The 16,349-nt window shown below is 32.4% G+C and overlaps 2 protein-coding genes across 2 annotated transcripts; both read right to left on the reverse strand.

The window, feature by feature from the left end:
- Nucleotides 1-1,676: 1,676 nt before the first annotated feature.
- Nucleotides 1,677-2,672, reverse strand: LOC131857852 (receptor-like protein Cf-9 homolog). Its single transcript, XM_059210621.1, has one exon. It carries the CDS (start codon nucleotides 2,670-2,672, stop codon nucleotides 1,677-1,679), a length of 996 nt encoding a protein of 331 aa, XP_059066604.1.
- Nucleotides 2,673-2,687: 15 nt separating this feature from the next.
- On the reverse strand, nucleotides 2,688-4,664 carry LOC131857853 (probable inactive leucine-rich repeat receptor kinase XIAO). The gene is made up of 2 exons (XM_059210622.1): nucleotides 4,312-4,664; nucleotides 2,688-4,215 (listed from the first exon to the last, which is right to left on the reverse strand). Exons 1-2 carry the CDS (start codon nucleotides 4,662-4,664, stop codon nucleotides 2,688-2,690), a joined length of 1,881 nt encoding a protein of 626 aa, XP_059066605.1.
- Between the last annotated feature and the right edge of the window lie 11,685 nt (nucleotides 4,665-16,349).

Consider the following 16,349-nt stretch of genomic DNA (forward strand, 5'->3'; position numbering starts at 1 on the left):
CAATAGTCTACCTAAGCTCAATTATTATAGACAAAATATGATCTATTTCATCCAATATTTTTTAAATGTAATAGAATTACATACTTGTAATGAGGTTATATAATATTGTTTTCAAAAATAGTTCATTCAAATCATTCAATGTTTCAATTAGCAATCTGTATTTGAGAAAGGTCCACAGGTACAACAAAATAAAGCCAAGTATATTTAATGGTCAAAGTTCTATGAATGCAATGTATATATGTCTCATTTGTTATGATTAAGGTGCCATTAACCTTGTAAATCTTGTATAATTAATTATTCCTTCTGTTTGTAAAATTCAATAATGGAATATGTACTCACTAAGAAATGGTCTTATTTCAGCTACATTTAGATCTCAATACCTAAAAAGGGGTGTGGGGGCACTTACCCCCCACTACTGTTGTCCCTCCAAGATTCTCCCTAGCAGGGGTTCTAGGGTAGTGCTCCCAAATGGAATTTTTTAGAAAATTGCATTGTAAAATTATATAATTTTTTAGTCAATCTAAATCATTCATCATTAGGTCATAGAAATTATGGTAGGATTCGTTTCCTTAGAAGAAAACACATTTTAATGAGGGCATTGTATTAAGATTGCGACAAGATAGAAAGTTCAGATAAAAGAATAGACGATGTTGAAATAAAGACAAAAAGTGAAGGGTGTTAGTGATGTATTGTAAACTCTATTGAAATTTATATAGACCAATGCACATCTCTTCTTGTGTTTATTTTCTTCTCAAAAATATATTTCCACATAAATATTATATTTTTCGTATATTCTTTTATTTCCTTTGTTTTCCCTAATTTGTTTTCCTATTATCTCTATTTGGTTATGCATTGGATCAATAATTATAATTACTAAAACTAGATTATCATTCTATAGATGTTTACCTTTATTTCAAACTTTATTTACTTTGAAGAAGTTCATAAATGAAACTTTAAAACTTTTCTTCCATGTTCCTTTTCATTATTTACCTCAATCTAGTTTGTTTTTCTATTTTTGGTTTATCTTAATTTTTCCTTAGCAAAGATTTTAGTCTTTACGATATTTCCTTTAAATAAGGGTTTGTGAACTTCATCCTACGGAGGGGAGGAGATGTTCAATTGCTCAAAAACATATTGTAGAAAGATCACCCACAAATCAAGATATTTGCATTTTGAAATAGACATAAATTTGGTTGAACTATATTACTTGATCCAAAAAAATGATCCTATAATATAACATATTTGTAAATTAAAAAAATATATTAATAAGAATCGTTAGAGATCAAAATAAATTATAATAAAACATAATAAATTTTAAAATAAAAATCAAATAATATAAAAAATTAAATTAAATACTATAATTTTTAAAATAATAAAATGTACAATTTCATCCCTTAAAATTACATTTTACACATCAAATTATTTAATAAAACAAAAACACTTAAAAAAAACTTCATATACACCGATGAAGAAAAAACACAAATACACTAAAAAAGCTAAAACCAAGGAATCATTTTGAATTTCATATATTACCCCTTGAAATGTTTCTGTCATCATTAACACCAACAATTCCTAACACACCTCATGCTAATAAATTTGCATCGGCCATATACTAAAAGAAAACTTTGTCATTATACTAACAAAACCCTCTATACAGTTGTATCTACTTTCATCTATTAACCTCTTATACACCCATCAATAGCTAAAATTACAACATCATAAAAATCGAAGGCTCTCTTTCTCACCCTCTTATTTAAAGTCAATACTCCAATCACAACAGAGAATCCCAAACCATAACTCAATCCAAGTCCGACTGCCCATCCTATCATTTCACCATCTGAATTCTTTGCTTCACCAATTCTCTCAATACTTGTGCAGTTGCCATAGCCAGAAGAGTTGTTGCAGACGCTTATATTGGTAAATGGAATCCCACTTAGCTTAAGATTGCCTAAGTAGGACGACTCCCCAAAAGTTAGGAACTGTCCTCCATGGGGTACTTTTCCATCAAGCATGTTGTAAGATAGATTCAAGAACTCCAAATAACTCAGGAACTCAAGTTCTAAGGGAATGTTGCCATTCAACCTGTTTAGCGAGAGGTCCAGAGACTCTAGTTGTTCCATGTGTCCCAATGTTTTTGGGATTCGGCCACTGAGATGATTCCTTGAAAGGTTAAGGGCTATCAAGCCTTGAAGAGATCCCATTTTAAAAGGAATGCTCCCTGATAAACTGTTGTTTGAAAGATCAATACATTTAAGAATAAAGAGAACTTTCACAAATTCAACATCCCAGCCTTTCCAGGAAATTTTGATCTGATTTGTATATGTAGCACCACTTGAACTGTATTCTTCGAGATGGTTTGAATTATTCTGCGATGCATTGACCATTGCAAGCAGGTTTGTAAGGTTGCTTGGAATAGCTCCTGAAAGGTGGTTGCCAGAAAGATCCAGAATTTGAAGATTCGGAAGGCCAATTACCTGGCGTGGGATACTGCCATGAAAATGATTAGACCTTAAGACCAACACATGCAGCTGTGATAGCTTTCCAATCCAGTGGGGAAGGGTGCCTTCCAAATCATTATTTCCCAAATCCAATACTTGCAGAGATCGGCCTTCTGAAATGGATGAGGGAATAACTCCTCTCAAATGATTACCATTGAGCTTCAATGTATGCATGTTTGTAATGTTGCCCTACTCTGCTGGCAATTTACCTTCCAGATGATTTTCTGCCAAATCTAGAACACTAAGAGAAGAACAATTCCTGGTTAAATGAGGATGAATGACACTGCTCAGCGTATTTTTTGAAAGGTCAAGAACCTGCAAATATGGAGTGCAAATAGAATCTGGAATCGCTCCGCTAAGGTTATTCCGCGACAAGGATAAGAACCTTGCATTTTCAAGATACGCACCGATGTGACTAGGAATAGAACCATTAAACTGATTCATCGACAGATCTAGCAGATAAGCACCAGCAGGAGGAAGAGGAAGAGAACCTTCCAAGCTATTGTTGTGCAAATCTAGATAGTCAAAATACATGGGTAAGGTTAGTCTAGATGGCAATGACCCAGTTAATTGATTACAGCTAAGGTTCAAACTATAAAGGCTGGGTAAGTTCCATATCCAAGATGGAATATTTGTTTGGATACTGTTAGCAGATAGGTCCAGATCCCTCAAGTCGTATTGGGTCACAAGAAACGATGGAATTCTATCTAAATTGCAAGAGCCTAGTCCCAAAGAGGAAAGCTTAAACTGCGGAATCCATGTCGAATCAATGTTTACAGTCAACTGATTGTAAGAAAGATACAGGCTTTCAAGACTAGTGAGATTATCGAATACGGAAAGGGAAATGAGGCCGCTTAACCTATTGGAGCCGAGCCAAAGGCTTCTTAAGTTAACAAGATTTGAAATTGTAGATGGAATCGTACCATTCAATTCGTTGCCATTAAGGTAAAGACTAACAAGGGAAGAAAGCGAGTCCAATGAAGGTGGGATTACCCCAGTTAACATGTTGTAGGACAGGTCCAATTCAACAAGTTTAGAGAGATTGAGTATGGAGACAGGAAACTCACCTTCAATAGAGATATCAGACAGATAAAGACTCTTCAAGGACGACACATTCCCTATAGCAGATGGAATCCCACCTTCAATTCCGGTATATGATAGATCAAGACTTTGCAAGGACAACAAATTCCCTATAGAAGCTGGAATCTCACCTTCAATTCTGGTATCTGATAGATCAAGACTTTGCAAGGACAACAAATTCCCTATAGAAGCTGGAATCTCACCTTCAATTCTGGTACCTGAAAGACGAAGATGCTCCAAGCATGAGATATTCCATATAGCAGATGGAATTCGGCCCTTGATGGCTGTCCCTGAAAGAACAATCCTGGTTAGTGACAAAGAAGAGTTTCGTTGTCCAAGGAAAGAAATGTCTCCTCCAAGATTCTCATTCCAAGAGAGATCAAGAGAGAGCAAGCGCCCAGTCACATTTTCAAACCAAGCTGGTATATGTGCTGACAAATAGTTCGCTGATAGATCGAGATGAAGGAGAGAGGTGAGGTTGAGAAGGGAATTGGGAATTTGTCCTCCAAGCCCACAGTCAGACATGCGGAGTTTTTGAAGGTTGAGTAGACTGCCAACAGCTTCACCCCACTCTTTGCTTGCAGAGATATTCACTTCAGCAAGAGAGAGGTATTCCAAGCTCACCAGATTTGATAAGCTTTCCAAACTCACATAAAATTCCCGTACATAACCCAGAGAGGAATGATTTACATAACCAGCAAATGACAAGTCAAGAAAAGTGAGACTCTAAAACTTTCGATTATGGGGAGGACTGAATTTACCCTTGAAGAGGTTGTGACTGAGATCGAGGTGCTCCAACCGTGCAAGTTGGAACAGCGATGAACTGATGTTACCCTCCAAATAGTATGCACTCAAATCCAGGCGAGAAACATGACCTGTGCGGAGATTACAACTGACCCCTCTCCACGTGCAGCAATTGAATCCGTGCCAGGAAAAGAGAGTGTTATCCTCATCTACAACTGCTGTCTTGAAATCGAGGAGAAGATTTCTTTCAGGGAGGGGGCATGCAATTGCAGGGGAAGTGAAGCAGCATAATATTGTTATGATTGCAAATGCAACTCTGCCACATGAAAACGTAGCTTCCATTGTTTTGGAAACTAAAATTCTTATTATCTTTACTTTGAAAGAAAAGAGATGATCAGAAATCATGGGAAAAGAATGATGAATATATCGCTAACTGTGGCTATAAAGTGTTGTTGTGTGAAGAGTGCTGCGTAATATTTTTGTCATTTTCAATGGGTGGAAAAGTCATGTGCGAGGAAAGAAGATTCTAACACATGGAAGCTTAACAATTTTAACATGCATAATGAGATTTATCTTCATGAACATTTACACAATATATAAATTTACATCTATAACATAAGAAAATAATTGTAAGAATATATTTTGACATAAGAAAAACAAGAAAGATAGGAGGAAATACAAACATTTATCTTCCTTGGGAGTATACTATGTACCCAACATGTAGATTAATAAGATTGTTTATTCTATTTTTTAAATTCAATCTTAATATAAACCTTTGTCTCTATATTTTAGATTATTATCTCTTGGACCACCTAAGATCTAGATCATTGGTATCAAAATGGTTCATATCCCATCTCCCTACAATGTTGCAATGGTTCTAAGGATTATGATAGTTTGGTAAATATTTTTGTTATCACTATAAGGTAGAAGCACGTAATTTTTTTTCTTCTCTAAGAAATTATATTTTCTTTTTTGTATTTATTGAGACCACAAGAATCAGGTAGTCCCCTATAAATTGTAGTACACTAGGTAAAATTTTTAATGTAACCTATGATGTTCGTGCAACATGACCTTTAGTAGCATGTGGGCTACAAGAGACTAGAGCTTGTGATCTCGTGCCTACCATAGGAAGCTCTCACCAATTAAGCTAGGTGCCAAGCCTTGTCTTGTGTATTTTTTTTTATCCCTTTCTACTATTTGTATATTTTTACTTTCTTCATTCCTTAGGTTTTATGGAGGAATTATGTGGTATTATCCATTTCATTCTTAAGTTGATAAATGGGATATTATGTTTATATTTAAGAATTTAGCTTTCCATATACTCATTGTGTTTTCTTGAGAGATTATTACACTATTGACAAATCTATTTTCTTCATATCTTACAATCCTTTCTTCAATGAGATGACATTTATTTAATATGTCAAAAAAATAGCATTTTTTATATACAGTTCCACATTTTTGTTAGGAACATGGTGTCTCAACCTTGCAAATACATAATTTTCCTATTTATAGTAATTTAATATTTCAGCACGAATTGGTCTAAAATTTACCCCAGAGCTCTGGATTACTAAATAAGCATGTTGGTAAAATTTATTCTCAAGATCATGCCTAGATTTGAACACATTAATTTTTCCATTTTTTAAAGTTTGAAAAAAAGCTTCAAAGTCAATTCTGAACACCTTAGAGGCATTTTTGGGTCTGAAAGTGGTTTTAACTAACATATTGGGTTTTAGATTGATAGAGAACGTCATGTTATTTTTTACTCTTCAAGTGGTTTGTCAATCAAACTCTCATATCAAAATTTATGACCTCTAGAACTTGGGTCTCTCGAAATGGGAAATATAAAAATGTATTGGATCGTAAATGAGTTGTAAAAGGGAGTTACATGTGTTGGTGTGTGTTTTAAAACATCATAAGGAATCTTCAATTAAAAACAATTTGGACACCACTTTTAGCTGGTTTTAGCTCATGTATTTGTAATAACATTTGATAGTTTCTTGTATTGTCCATTTGACAGTTTCTTGTATGTTATATCCTATAAACTAGGTGCATGAGATAGAGGTTATTTGTAAGAGTCTTATAGATATTCAATTACCTTTTGATGTCTATCTATTGATACTTCTAAGAGAAACTTTCTATCCAAGTATATTGTATTGTTTTATTTTTTTCTAAATAATAAATTGGGTATCTTTGGAGTGTGCTATTTTGCTTTTGAAATGATTTTCTCAATGTAAACAATTATTTTTGGTATGGATGTCATTTTTTATATCCTATAAATTAAGTGCATGAGATGGAGGTTATGTGTAAGAGCCTTATAGTTATTCAATTGCCTTTGGATGTCTAGTTAGTGATATTTCTAAAACCCAATAAAAAATTAACCAAACACTTCCTTAACACATTTTACCCTGCACTATTCTAGCACATAAATTCATCAAATCATGAATGTTTATAACAATAATATCAATATCATTAAGAAGAATCAAATAGTAAAATAATAGTATAAGATTGTTGTGTCATAAATTGTACACCCTTAATTGGGTGGTACAATTCGATGCTTAGGTTAGCACCTGCCTTAGTGTGTTGCATTTTTCATTTTAAATTCCCTTTAAGCATTTAATTAATTAATTTAATTTAATCTAAAATCCTCTTTTATCACTTCACACATCATAAAAATGTGCCCTTAACTATAAGTGCGCCCCTTTTTATTTTATCTTTTTAATTAATTCATTCATCAAAGCCCTAATTATGTCATATTTCGACCTTCAAGGCTTGATTTTGCATATCTAAACATCCTGAATCATCGTATCAAGTTGGGGATCACCTTATAATCACGATACCTTGCACCCCTAAAAATTTGGAAAAACGTTGGTCAGACCGATGTGGTTAACATCAGCCCCTATGTTTTCTCCTCGAATTCCAGGATCATGTTTTGGAAATATTATAATTTTTAAAATCAACTTGGTGTGAAATTATATGATTTCTAGCTCGGTCTATGATAAAAAATTAAGTTAGGGTTTCATACACATAACATTTCCTTTCCTCATTTGAAGGATCTGACAACTCTAGGAATTGAAGGAGCCTCTTATGATGTGAAAGTGCAAGTTTATGTGAAGTATTCATTTAGAAAATCAAGCTTCTTATCAAGTATACATCAACCATTTTCTATTGAACACTAGATGTCATTGAGAGGGGGGCTGAATCAGTGATTTCCAAACTTAATCCTTTTCTAGCCTATGTGTGTAAACCGGTTAACAGATCTAGCATAAAGAAGACATACCAATGAGAAGGGAGAATGACACAAATGCAACCACACATAAAAGGGACACCACATAACACCATATGTATGAGGAAAACCCAAGATGAGAAAAACCTCGGTGAGAAATACTGTTGGAGACTATTGCTCCAATCCAGCTTCACAATGAAACATTCAGTTACAACATTTAGGGCACCAACCCAAGGAGTACCACTCCTCCTTTAGGGCACCAACCCAAGGAGCACCACTCCTGCTTTAGGGCACCAACCCAAGGATCACCAACCCTTTATTTTAGGGCACCAACCCAAGGAGCACCAACCCCAGCACTAAGCTCCAACTCAGTGAGCTACAATAAAGATATATCGGATACAAAAGTAATATCTGTATTACAAAATAAATTTATAACTCTTATGCAAATCTCTCTATCGGTTCTCCTCTCTTCAATCCTTTGTCGGTTCTTTTCTCACCTTCTCACTGCAACAACCTTATCTCCTGCTGCAACTCACTCTCTATTGCAACTATATTGGTTCATCATCTTCTCCTTCTCTATCAGTTTTGCTTCCTCTCTGTCACACTGCTGTTAGGATCACCAACCAATCACACACCTTGGTTCATCTACTGGTTCATAGACCCTGCTAGTTATAACCTAGTCAATTTGCCTTCAACCTTTCACTTTGCTTCTCTTTTGTTGGAGCACCTAAACTAGTCAACACACATGCCAACCTACCTCATGCAAATCTTTATTAGATGGGAGCCTTCTACATCTGTACTTTGTCAATATTACCAGTGGACATACTTACCGGTAAACACCTTGATGGCATCATGTCATCAATCTTCACCAATATCCCTCTGCCTTCTTCTACTCAAACTTGTCTTCTTCATAGATAGACTGGGTCTCCTATCAATAAGTTTGTCATAGTGATAAACATATCCTTCAATCTTTTTACCAACAACTCATCATTGTCTACCCGGTTGACCTGATGCATATCCCAGATCTCATGCACCTAAGGCAACTTAGTGTTTCACTAGTTGATCTGGTGTGAGCCTTCAAACACTTGCCTTTAACTCTTTTATCTTATCTCCGAGAGTGGATCCTTGTCATCTGCATCCTGCAATGCACCAATGTGGCTTCCCTGTTTGAGCAACATATATTCAAACAAGCATATGTGAACTGGTTGGGCACATTAACTGCCAGTCATCTCTTCAAATGGTGACTAAATCTTTATCTGGTGGGAATCCTACAGTTTCATATCCACACATCGTACCGATGGCCTCCCCATACTTAACTACCAGTATTGATATGATTTTGGTAACATTACCCCTCTTCATCACAATCAATAGCCTAACATTTTGCCCTCATACAGATGTCATCATTTACCAGTTGTTATATCATATCAGCCTCATATCCATATCTTAAACAAAAGTCAAACACTAACTTGTGTGTTGGTGACTCCAATGGACATTGTGGTGAATGACACACTCTTCCTTACCGGATACCATCCTATACTAGTTGACATAAATGACAACACAATACCAATATTTTCATCATCAATTGAAGCTTTGAAGATATTGAAGAATAATAGATGCTGAATGTTGATTGACTTGAACCTCTCCCTTAGGGTTTGGTATGATTTAATGTTATTTTCATATCTTTTGTCTGAGTTTCACAATAGTTATTTTCAGATCTACATTGGTGGTTTAGATAAACTTTTGTATTTTTTATTTCAAGCATTCTCATTTACATCATGTTCACTTAGGGTTGTATGCTCATATCATAGGATGGAACTCTTATTCTTATATTTTAGCACATTTAGGATCTTATACACACATAAGGTTCTTGCACATAAACTTTCAATATATTATTGGCTATTGTGGAGGTGAAAATCACCAAAATGAGGGGTTTGAGTAAGGTCAAACACTATATAGCCACCCACACACCATTTTTCATGTTTCAGGTCAAGGTATAGGAATCTGATGGACGCACAATCTTTCAAAAAGATAGAAGTCACAAGTGCAGTCCCAGATCCAAAAATAGGCCCCAGAACACTAGGACCAAGGCGTCCAACACCCTAGTGCTCAACATTTTTCTCATTTTTTAGAAGTTCAACTTGCAAGGTTCTTAATCTATAGTTTTCAAGATTCCAACTGCAGTATTAGCGACCAATGCACCTAGCACCCTGGTCATGCTCAATCAGGCTCAAATTTTGGTGATAGGTGCACATCTGAGTTTAATATCTTGTTCTATACTTTGTATCTTACTGTCAGATCTGTATTTTGATGTATTTCAGTTTACATCTCCACTTTAAGTCATTTCCCTAGCTTAATTTATCATAAAATTACATTTTACACATCTCCTTTTCATAGAAGCAAACAAATATAAACCCTAAAGATATTCCTTGACTCTCTCTTACAAGAAGTAGTGAAAGTGAATCATTTCCTTAGGCTCTTTTGTATTCCAATGTGTGCATGAGAGTGGGATTAGGTCTTAGTTTACTAGATTCCATTTTCATCCTACACAAAGATCAATAATTTGGAAGTGTGACTAAATTAACTTGACCTAAATTGCAGGAAACTAGTCCCAAAGACGGAAGCTTGAACTATGGAATTCATGTTGAATAAATATTTACAATTAAGTGTTTGGTAAAAGGATGTGACCCTTTTAGTCTAATGAGATTATCAAATATAGAAAGGGAAATGAAGCCACTTAAACTATTGCAGTTGAGCCAAAGGCTTCTTCAATTAACAAGATTTGACATTGTAGATGTAATCATACCATTTGGTTCATTGGCATAAAGGTGAATACGAACAAGGCAAGAAAGTGTGTCCAATGAAGGTGGGATTACCCCAGTTGACATGTTTTAGGATAGCTAGATAAATTCAACAAGTTTAGAGAGATTGACCATGGAGTGAGGAATATCAACTTCAATAGAGGTATCATACGGATCAAGGCACTTAAAGGATGACACATTCCCTATAGCAGATGGAATCTCACCATCAATTCTGGTATCTAAGAGAATAAGATCCTTCAAGGATGACACATTCCCTATAGCAGATGGAATCTTACCATCAATTCTGGTATCTAAGAGAATAAGATCCTTCAAGGATGACATATTCCCTATAGCATCTGGAATCTCACCTTCGATAGAAGTATCATACATATAAAGACTCTCCAAGGATGACATATTCCCTATAGAAAGTGGAATCTCACCTTCAATTTTGATAGTTGAGAGAGGAGGATCCTTCAAAGATGACATATTCCCTATAGCAGTTGGAATCTCACCTTTAATTTTGGTCACTAATAAATCAAGATTTTGCAAGGAAAATAAATTCCCTATAGAAGTTGTAATCTTACCTTCAATTCTTGTTTGTGAATCTTGTACATTTAAAAGAAAAAAATTATAGTCATGCATAAAGTAGAAACATCCTTTTGTTGAAACTGATTCAAGGATTGGCAAGAAAATTTTGATTTTCTTTGTTTTAATTTTTTTCTTTAATTATGATATTGTTTATGTCCATTCATAATGCAATAGAAAAAATTGTGTATTCAAGTTTATGTCCATCCATAATGTAATTGAAAAAATTTTGTATTCATGTCCTTTTCTTTTATGTTTTAGGTCTACTTTGATTAGGTTGTCTTTTATGTATTGATTATTATATGTCGTAGCATACTTTTACATAGAATTTCAATAATTTTATCCTAATATAATTCCATCTCCATGCATCTCAAAGGTATGAACATGATAAATAATCTCCACCATTAGCTGACATGAGTTTTCCCTAGTCCATGAAGAATTGATATTGTTGCTTTTGATTTTAGGAATGTATACTTGTCAATCGACATTTTGGTAAATTAATGGTGTGATGCAAAATTTTGATTGAAAAAAAAATGCAATTGAAACAAAATTAATCATATCTAATATGCACCATTCATTATCCTAGTTTAGACCCACAAATACATAAATGACATAGGCCACTTCTATGCATGCATATATTAACCAAACACTTTAAAATTGGGTTGATAGGTTCATCCATTTTTAACCATCATGATTCAATTAGATTGTAATTTATTCCACATTACAAGCTACGTTAGTGTATTTAAACACTAACCTTCATTTAAAATATCATCAGATAATTAAAATAATATTCACATGAATGCATAATATAAACATCATGGAACATCCTAGTAAGGGCATCACTAGCATGCAACATCATTCTAGGTATCAGACATACTTTCTTAATGTCTTTAATCATAGTTTGTCGCCATTAATTTAGTCCACTTAATGGGTAAGCTAATGAGAACATAACCCTTGCTTACTAAGTTCCTAAATGGCATGCCTATAAACACTACCCTACTTGATTCATGTGCTACTACACAATATTATGCACTAGTGTTAATCATATCCAAAATAATACACATTTGGGCATGCAACTCCATGCACATTGTTCTAATAATCATGTCACACCAACACATGTAATTCCCTTTAACATTCATGCTTCACATTTTATATCAGGAATCATACAACATCATCAAATATAGCTCCTTGATTCATGCACCATTCTTGTAACACTCAGACTTAATGGGCCACAACTCATAAGAAACATCTTGAATCTTGAATAACTTTTTATATTATGTGTCACTTGTGAAATATTAAGGATCATGCCACAAAACATTATGGATAATTCTATTTGAGTTTCATGCTACATTTGTAATTATTCCTATTAATGAACACATGACATATTTTATATTTTAATACATATTATCACACAACATTTTAAAATACCACTCATCACTCCAACACAAATTTTGGAGTCATTACTTAAGACTGGTTATCTATTTTCATATTGTAAAACTAGAATTCTAAGCATCAAAAGATAAAATGCTACATATTCAAGCCCAATAGTTTTAACTTTCATACTGAGTTATGTCTTCATGAACATGTACATAATATATATAAAAATGTACATCTATAACATAAGCAAAGAATAGAAAGCATATATTTAGAAATAAGGAAAATACAAAGGAGGGAGGAAATACAAAAAACTATCTTCCTTGAGAGTATACTATGTACACAACATGTAGCTTAATAAAACATTTTATTCTTTTTTTTAATATTCTGATCAATTCAAACCTTTCTTTTTATATTGCTTCCACATTCATATGTCGCATATACATTCTTATTTAGAGTTTTATCTCTTGGACCACCTAGGATCTAGATCATTGGTATCTGAATGATTCATCTTATATCCTACAATGTTGCGATGGCTTTAAGGATTATGATAATTTTGCAGATACTTGTGTTACCATTATAAGGTATAAGAAAGTGCCTTTTTCTTTTTCTTCTATGAGAAATGTCATTTTCTTTTAATTACTCTATCTCGTTTGTATTTTTTTAGGTTGTAGGAATTGGATAGCCACCTATCAGGAATTCAAGGTGAAATTAAAACTCCATTTAGGGATACAAGTGTTCTTAAAATTATCCATTTCTTAGATTTATTTTTTATTCGGGACAAATATCCAACTCAAAATTGAGAACTACACATCTATGTGCACTCCTTTCCACATATGTTAAATTGTGAAAAATAAATAAACATTCTTATTGATAATTTCAGTAAGAACTAGAAATCATCGTCAGATACAAGGGTTCTTAGAACTAGCAAAACCTCTGACTTGTTCCTAATAAAAGCTAAACATTTGGTTACCTATAACTTTTGTATTTTTCTATCTTTTAATCCATTGAATTATAGTAGTAGATAATCAATTTAGACTTCTAATGGATGGAGTCAAAGTTTTAGTAAAAATACACCAAATCCTTAGATAATAGATCACTCACTCCTACAAGTGAAAACAATTAAAAACAAACAAACAACATAAAATCCTAACCAACATTGAAACGAGAAATATTTAAAACATATAATTTTCTTAATGTTGATAGAAAATTTATCTATTGTGATAATGCCATTTATTAAAACTAATTATTGAAACTAAATTATGACCTATACAAAATTAGGTGTTTTTTAATAGCTTGGTATTGTTATATTTTTAAATCAATATAAATATTTTAATTTTCAAGGAAATTCTATTATGACATATTAATTTAGTCATAGCAGTACTTATATTGGATGAGAAATAAATTATTTAATGCTTGGATCATATACGAGTTACATTATTATTTTCGCATTAGAATTGTATTAGTAGTACACATTTAAGAGCATCTCTAATGCTTCGAACTTATATAGATAACACTTAAAATATTAAATTGTATTTTCTTAAATAATTTTGTATGTTTTACATTATAGGAAAGTTAAGTGTTTTTGTATTTTGAAAGAAACTTTATGTTAGAATTTTGATAAGATTCTTATTTAACTTTGTATTTCAGTTTGATATTAATTCAATTTATGATGACCTATAGGGTTTGTATATTCATTGTCTTTGAACAAGAGCTGTGAGACAGCATGAGTCCCTGCCTTTAGCTAAAAACATGCTAGCAATGCAGTGAACTGTTGAGAACAATTAAGTAGTATAAAGTTACTTTGAGCATGTAAAAAATGTATATGATAAATAATATTATATATGATAAATTTTTTAATTTGGGTGAGTTTATATTTGACATAGTAGGAACTTTTTCTTTTCATATAATGTAATTTCAGAAACAGTTTACAACTGAAATTCAGTGCTAAAATCATAAGTGGTTGTAGTGTTGGAAGAGCAAGTTATCAAACCTAATAGAAAGTGATAGTTTGGAAAGTATGGTGTCTAATACTATGTGTGTTCTAAATGTAACTGAACAGTGCACAAAATTTGCATTTACAAAAACTATGCATAATATCGAATGTTTGTTGTGAGAGATAGTTAACTATACTATAAAGACATAGCCGAATTAAAATTACTCAAACTTTTTCATGATTTAGAGTTTAATGGTTAAGTTTGTATATACTGTGAAAGTGTAGAACTTAATGGTTAAGTTTGCATTGCAACTGTATATGAAGAAAACTTGTAACAATAGAGAGGATAAAACAACATGGATACATCATGTATTCAAAAGAATATTTCATGTAAATTGTTCGTAGTTACTGCACATGTACCGTGTTCTTCTAGGCCAATAATATTTCTTGTGTTAATTTCTAAAACAAAAATTTGGGAAACAACATCTATAAACACAAAATTACCCTTCTATATTTGCAGCTAGTTAAGATAATGCATGGTAGTAACAATGAAGTGGTGTTGGTGAATAAGTATTTTATAATTGTGTTGGTAAGATATTGGGTTTGTTTTTTTAGGAAGAAAATAGGAAAAGTAGTGAAGGACTCAGTTTCTAAGAGTTATGAGAAAGGGAGAGTCTGCAACAAATACAGGGGAAAAAATAATCAAAGTTTTGAGCTTGAGGAGCTTTGATCAAAATGAGTTGTGTCTCCAATTCCTGCTTTGTTTAATTGATTTTCTTCTCGGGACTTTTGGATTTAGTGGTATATGTTTTGTTTTTGATTATAGCCAGTGATTAGAAATACAATTTTTTGTAAAAATTTATATGTTGTACATGATTTTTGTTTCAAGTTCTGGTTTATACTTCGATGGTTGTAATTAAAATAAATAATTTGGAGAAGCTTTCATGACGTTATATACAAATGGATTTATCCTCTTCAAGAATTTTATAATGATATGAATGAGACGTCATGTCTTCTGGGCTTGGAAATTCTATCACGGAGGTTTTAATTTCATTAAGTATTTAGTTAGTTAATCTGGATTACCAACTAATCCTAAACTTTTTTGGTGATTGAATTACTCACTGGGATTTTTTTCTCATCAAAGCCATGTTTAGAGGAGTAATGGATAACAAATCTCTTTTTTGAAGGGGTTTCTTTAGGGTTCAGAATAAAATATATCATATTTGATTACTTTTGTAACATAAAATAAAATAAAATTATTGACTTTCAACATCGGATTATATTCCCTTACAATATGTCCAGAGGTCTTTCTACATTTTCTCTCTTTTATTTTTAATAGATTTTATCTATCATTAATTTGTGTATTTTATGTGATTTTAAAAATTAATCACTACAGTGTAAAAGGTGTAATTGCTAATATTTGTTTGACTATTAATTGTAATTTGATTGTTTGATTGTTATTAGACTATTAATTGTGATTTGATTGTTTGATTGTTAATTTTTTTTATGTTTGAAGGTGAGTCTCTTTCTTTGATTTTTTGAGTTTATATAATCTAGCTTTCATTGATTTTTTGAGTTGATATAATCTATCATTTTTCAATGTATTTATATGCTTCTATTATGATTACTCTCTATGTTGGGGTATAATTGTTATTTGATTGTGTTTGACTATAGACTCTCATTTTATTTTTTATTGATTGTTCGAAATAGTCTCTTTCTTTGACTTTTTATTAGATTCAAGAACTTATTTTACAAATAAAATCACAAATAAAATCACAATAAAAAACTAAAAATACAAAAAAATATTAAAAAAAATCACAATAAAAAACAAAAAATACAAAAAAACATATTTAAATAGTTTTAAGAAATTAATTTTGGTTATATAATTTTTTAATTGTCTTTTGATATAAAAAATAATGTTAAATATTATTTTTAAAAAAATTTAGGAATTTTTTATTTAAACTTCATTTGCTCTTGAACATATTAATCTTTTACAAATTTTAAAAAATACGTGTATGAGCTATATGAGATTTTTTAAGGTCTCGCTATTAGTTGTCTGTGACCAACAACGTGGAACATTTTCCTGAATCAGGAAGAGTGCAATATGGATA

This window comes from Cryptomeria japonica, chromosome 8 (assembly GCF_030272615.1).
Source record: "Cryptomeria japonica chromosome 8, Sugi_1.0, whole genome shotgun sequence".
NCBI lineage: Eukaryota > Viridiplantae > Streptophyta > Pinopsida > Cupressales > Cupressaceae > Cryptomeria > Cryptomeria japonica.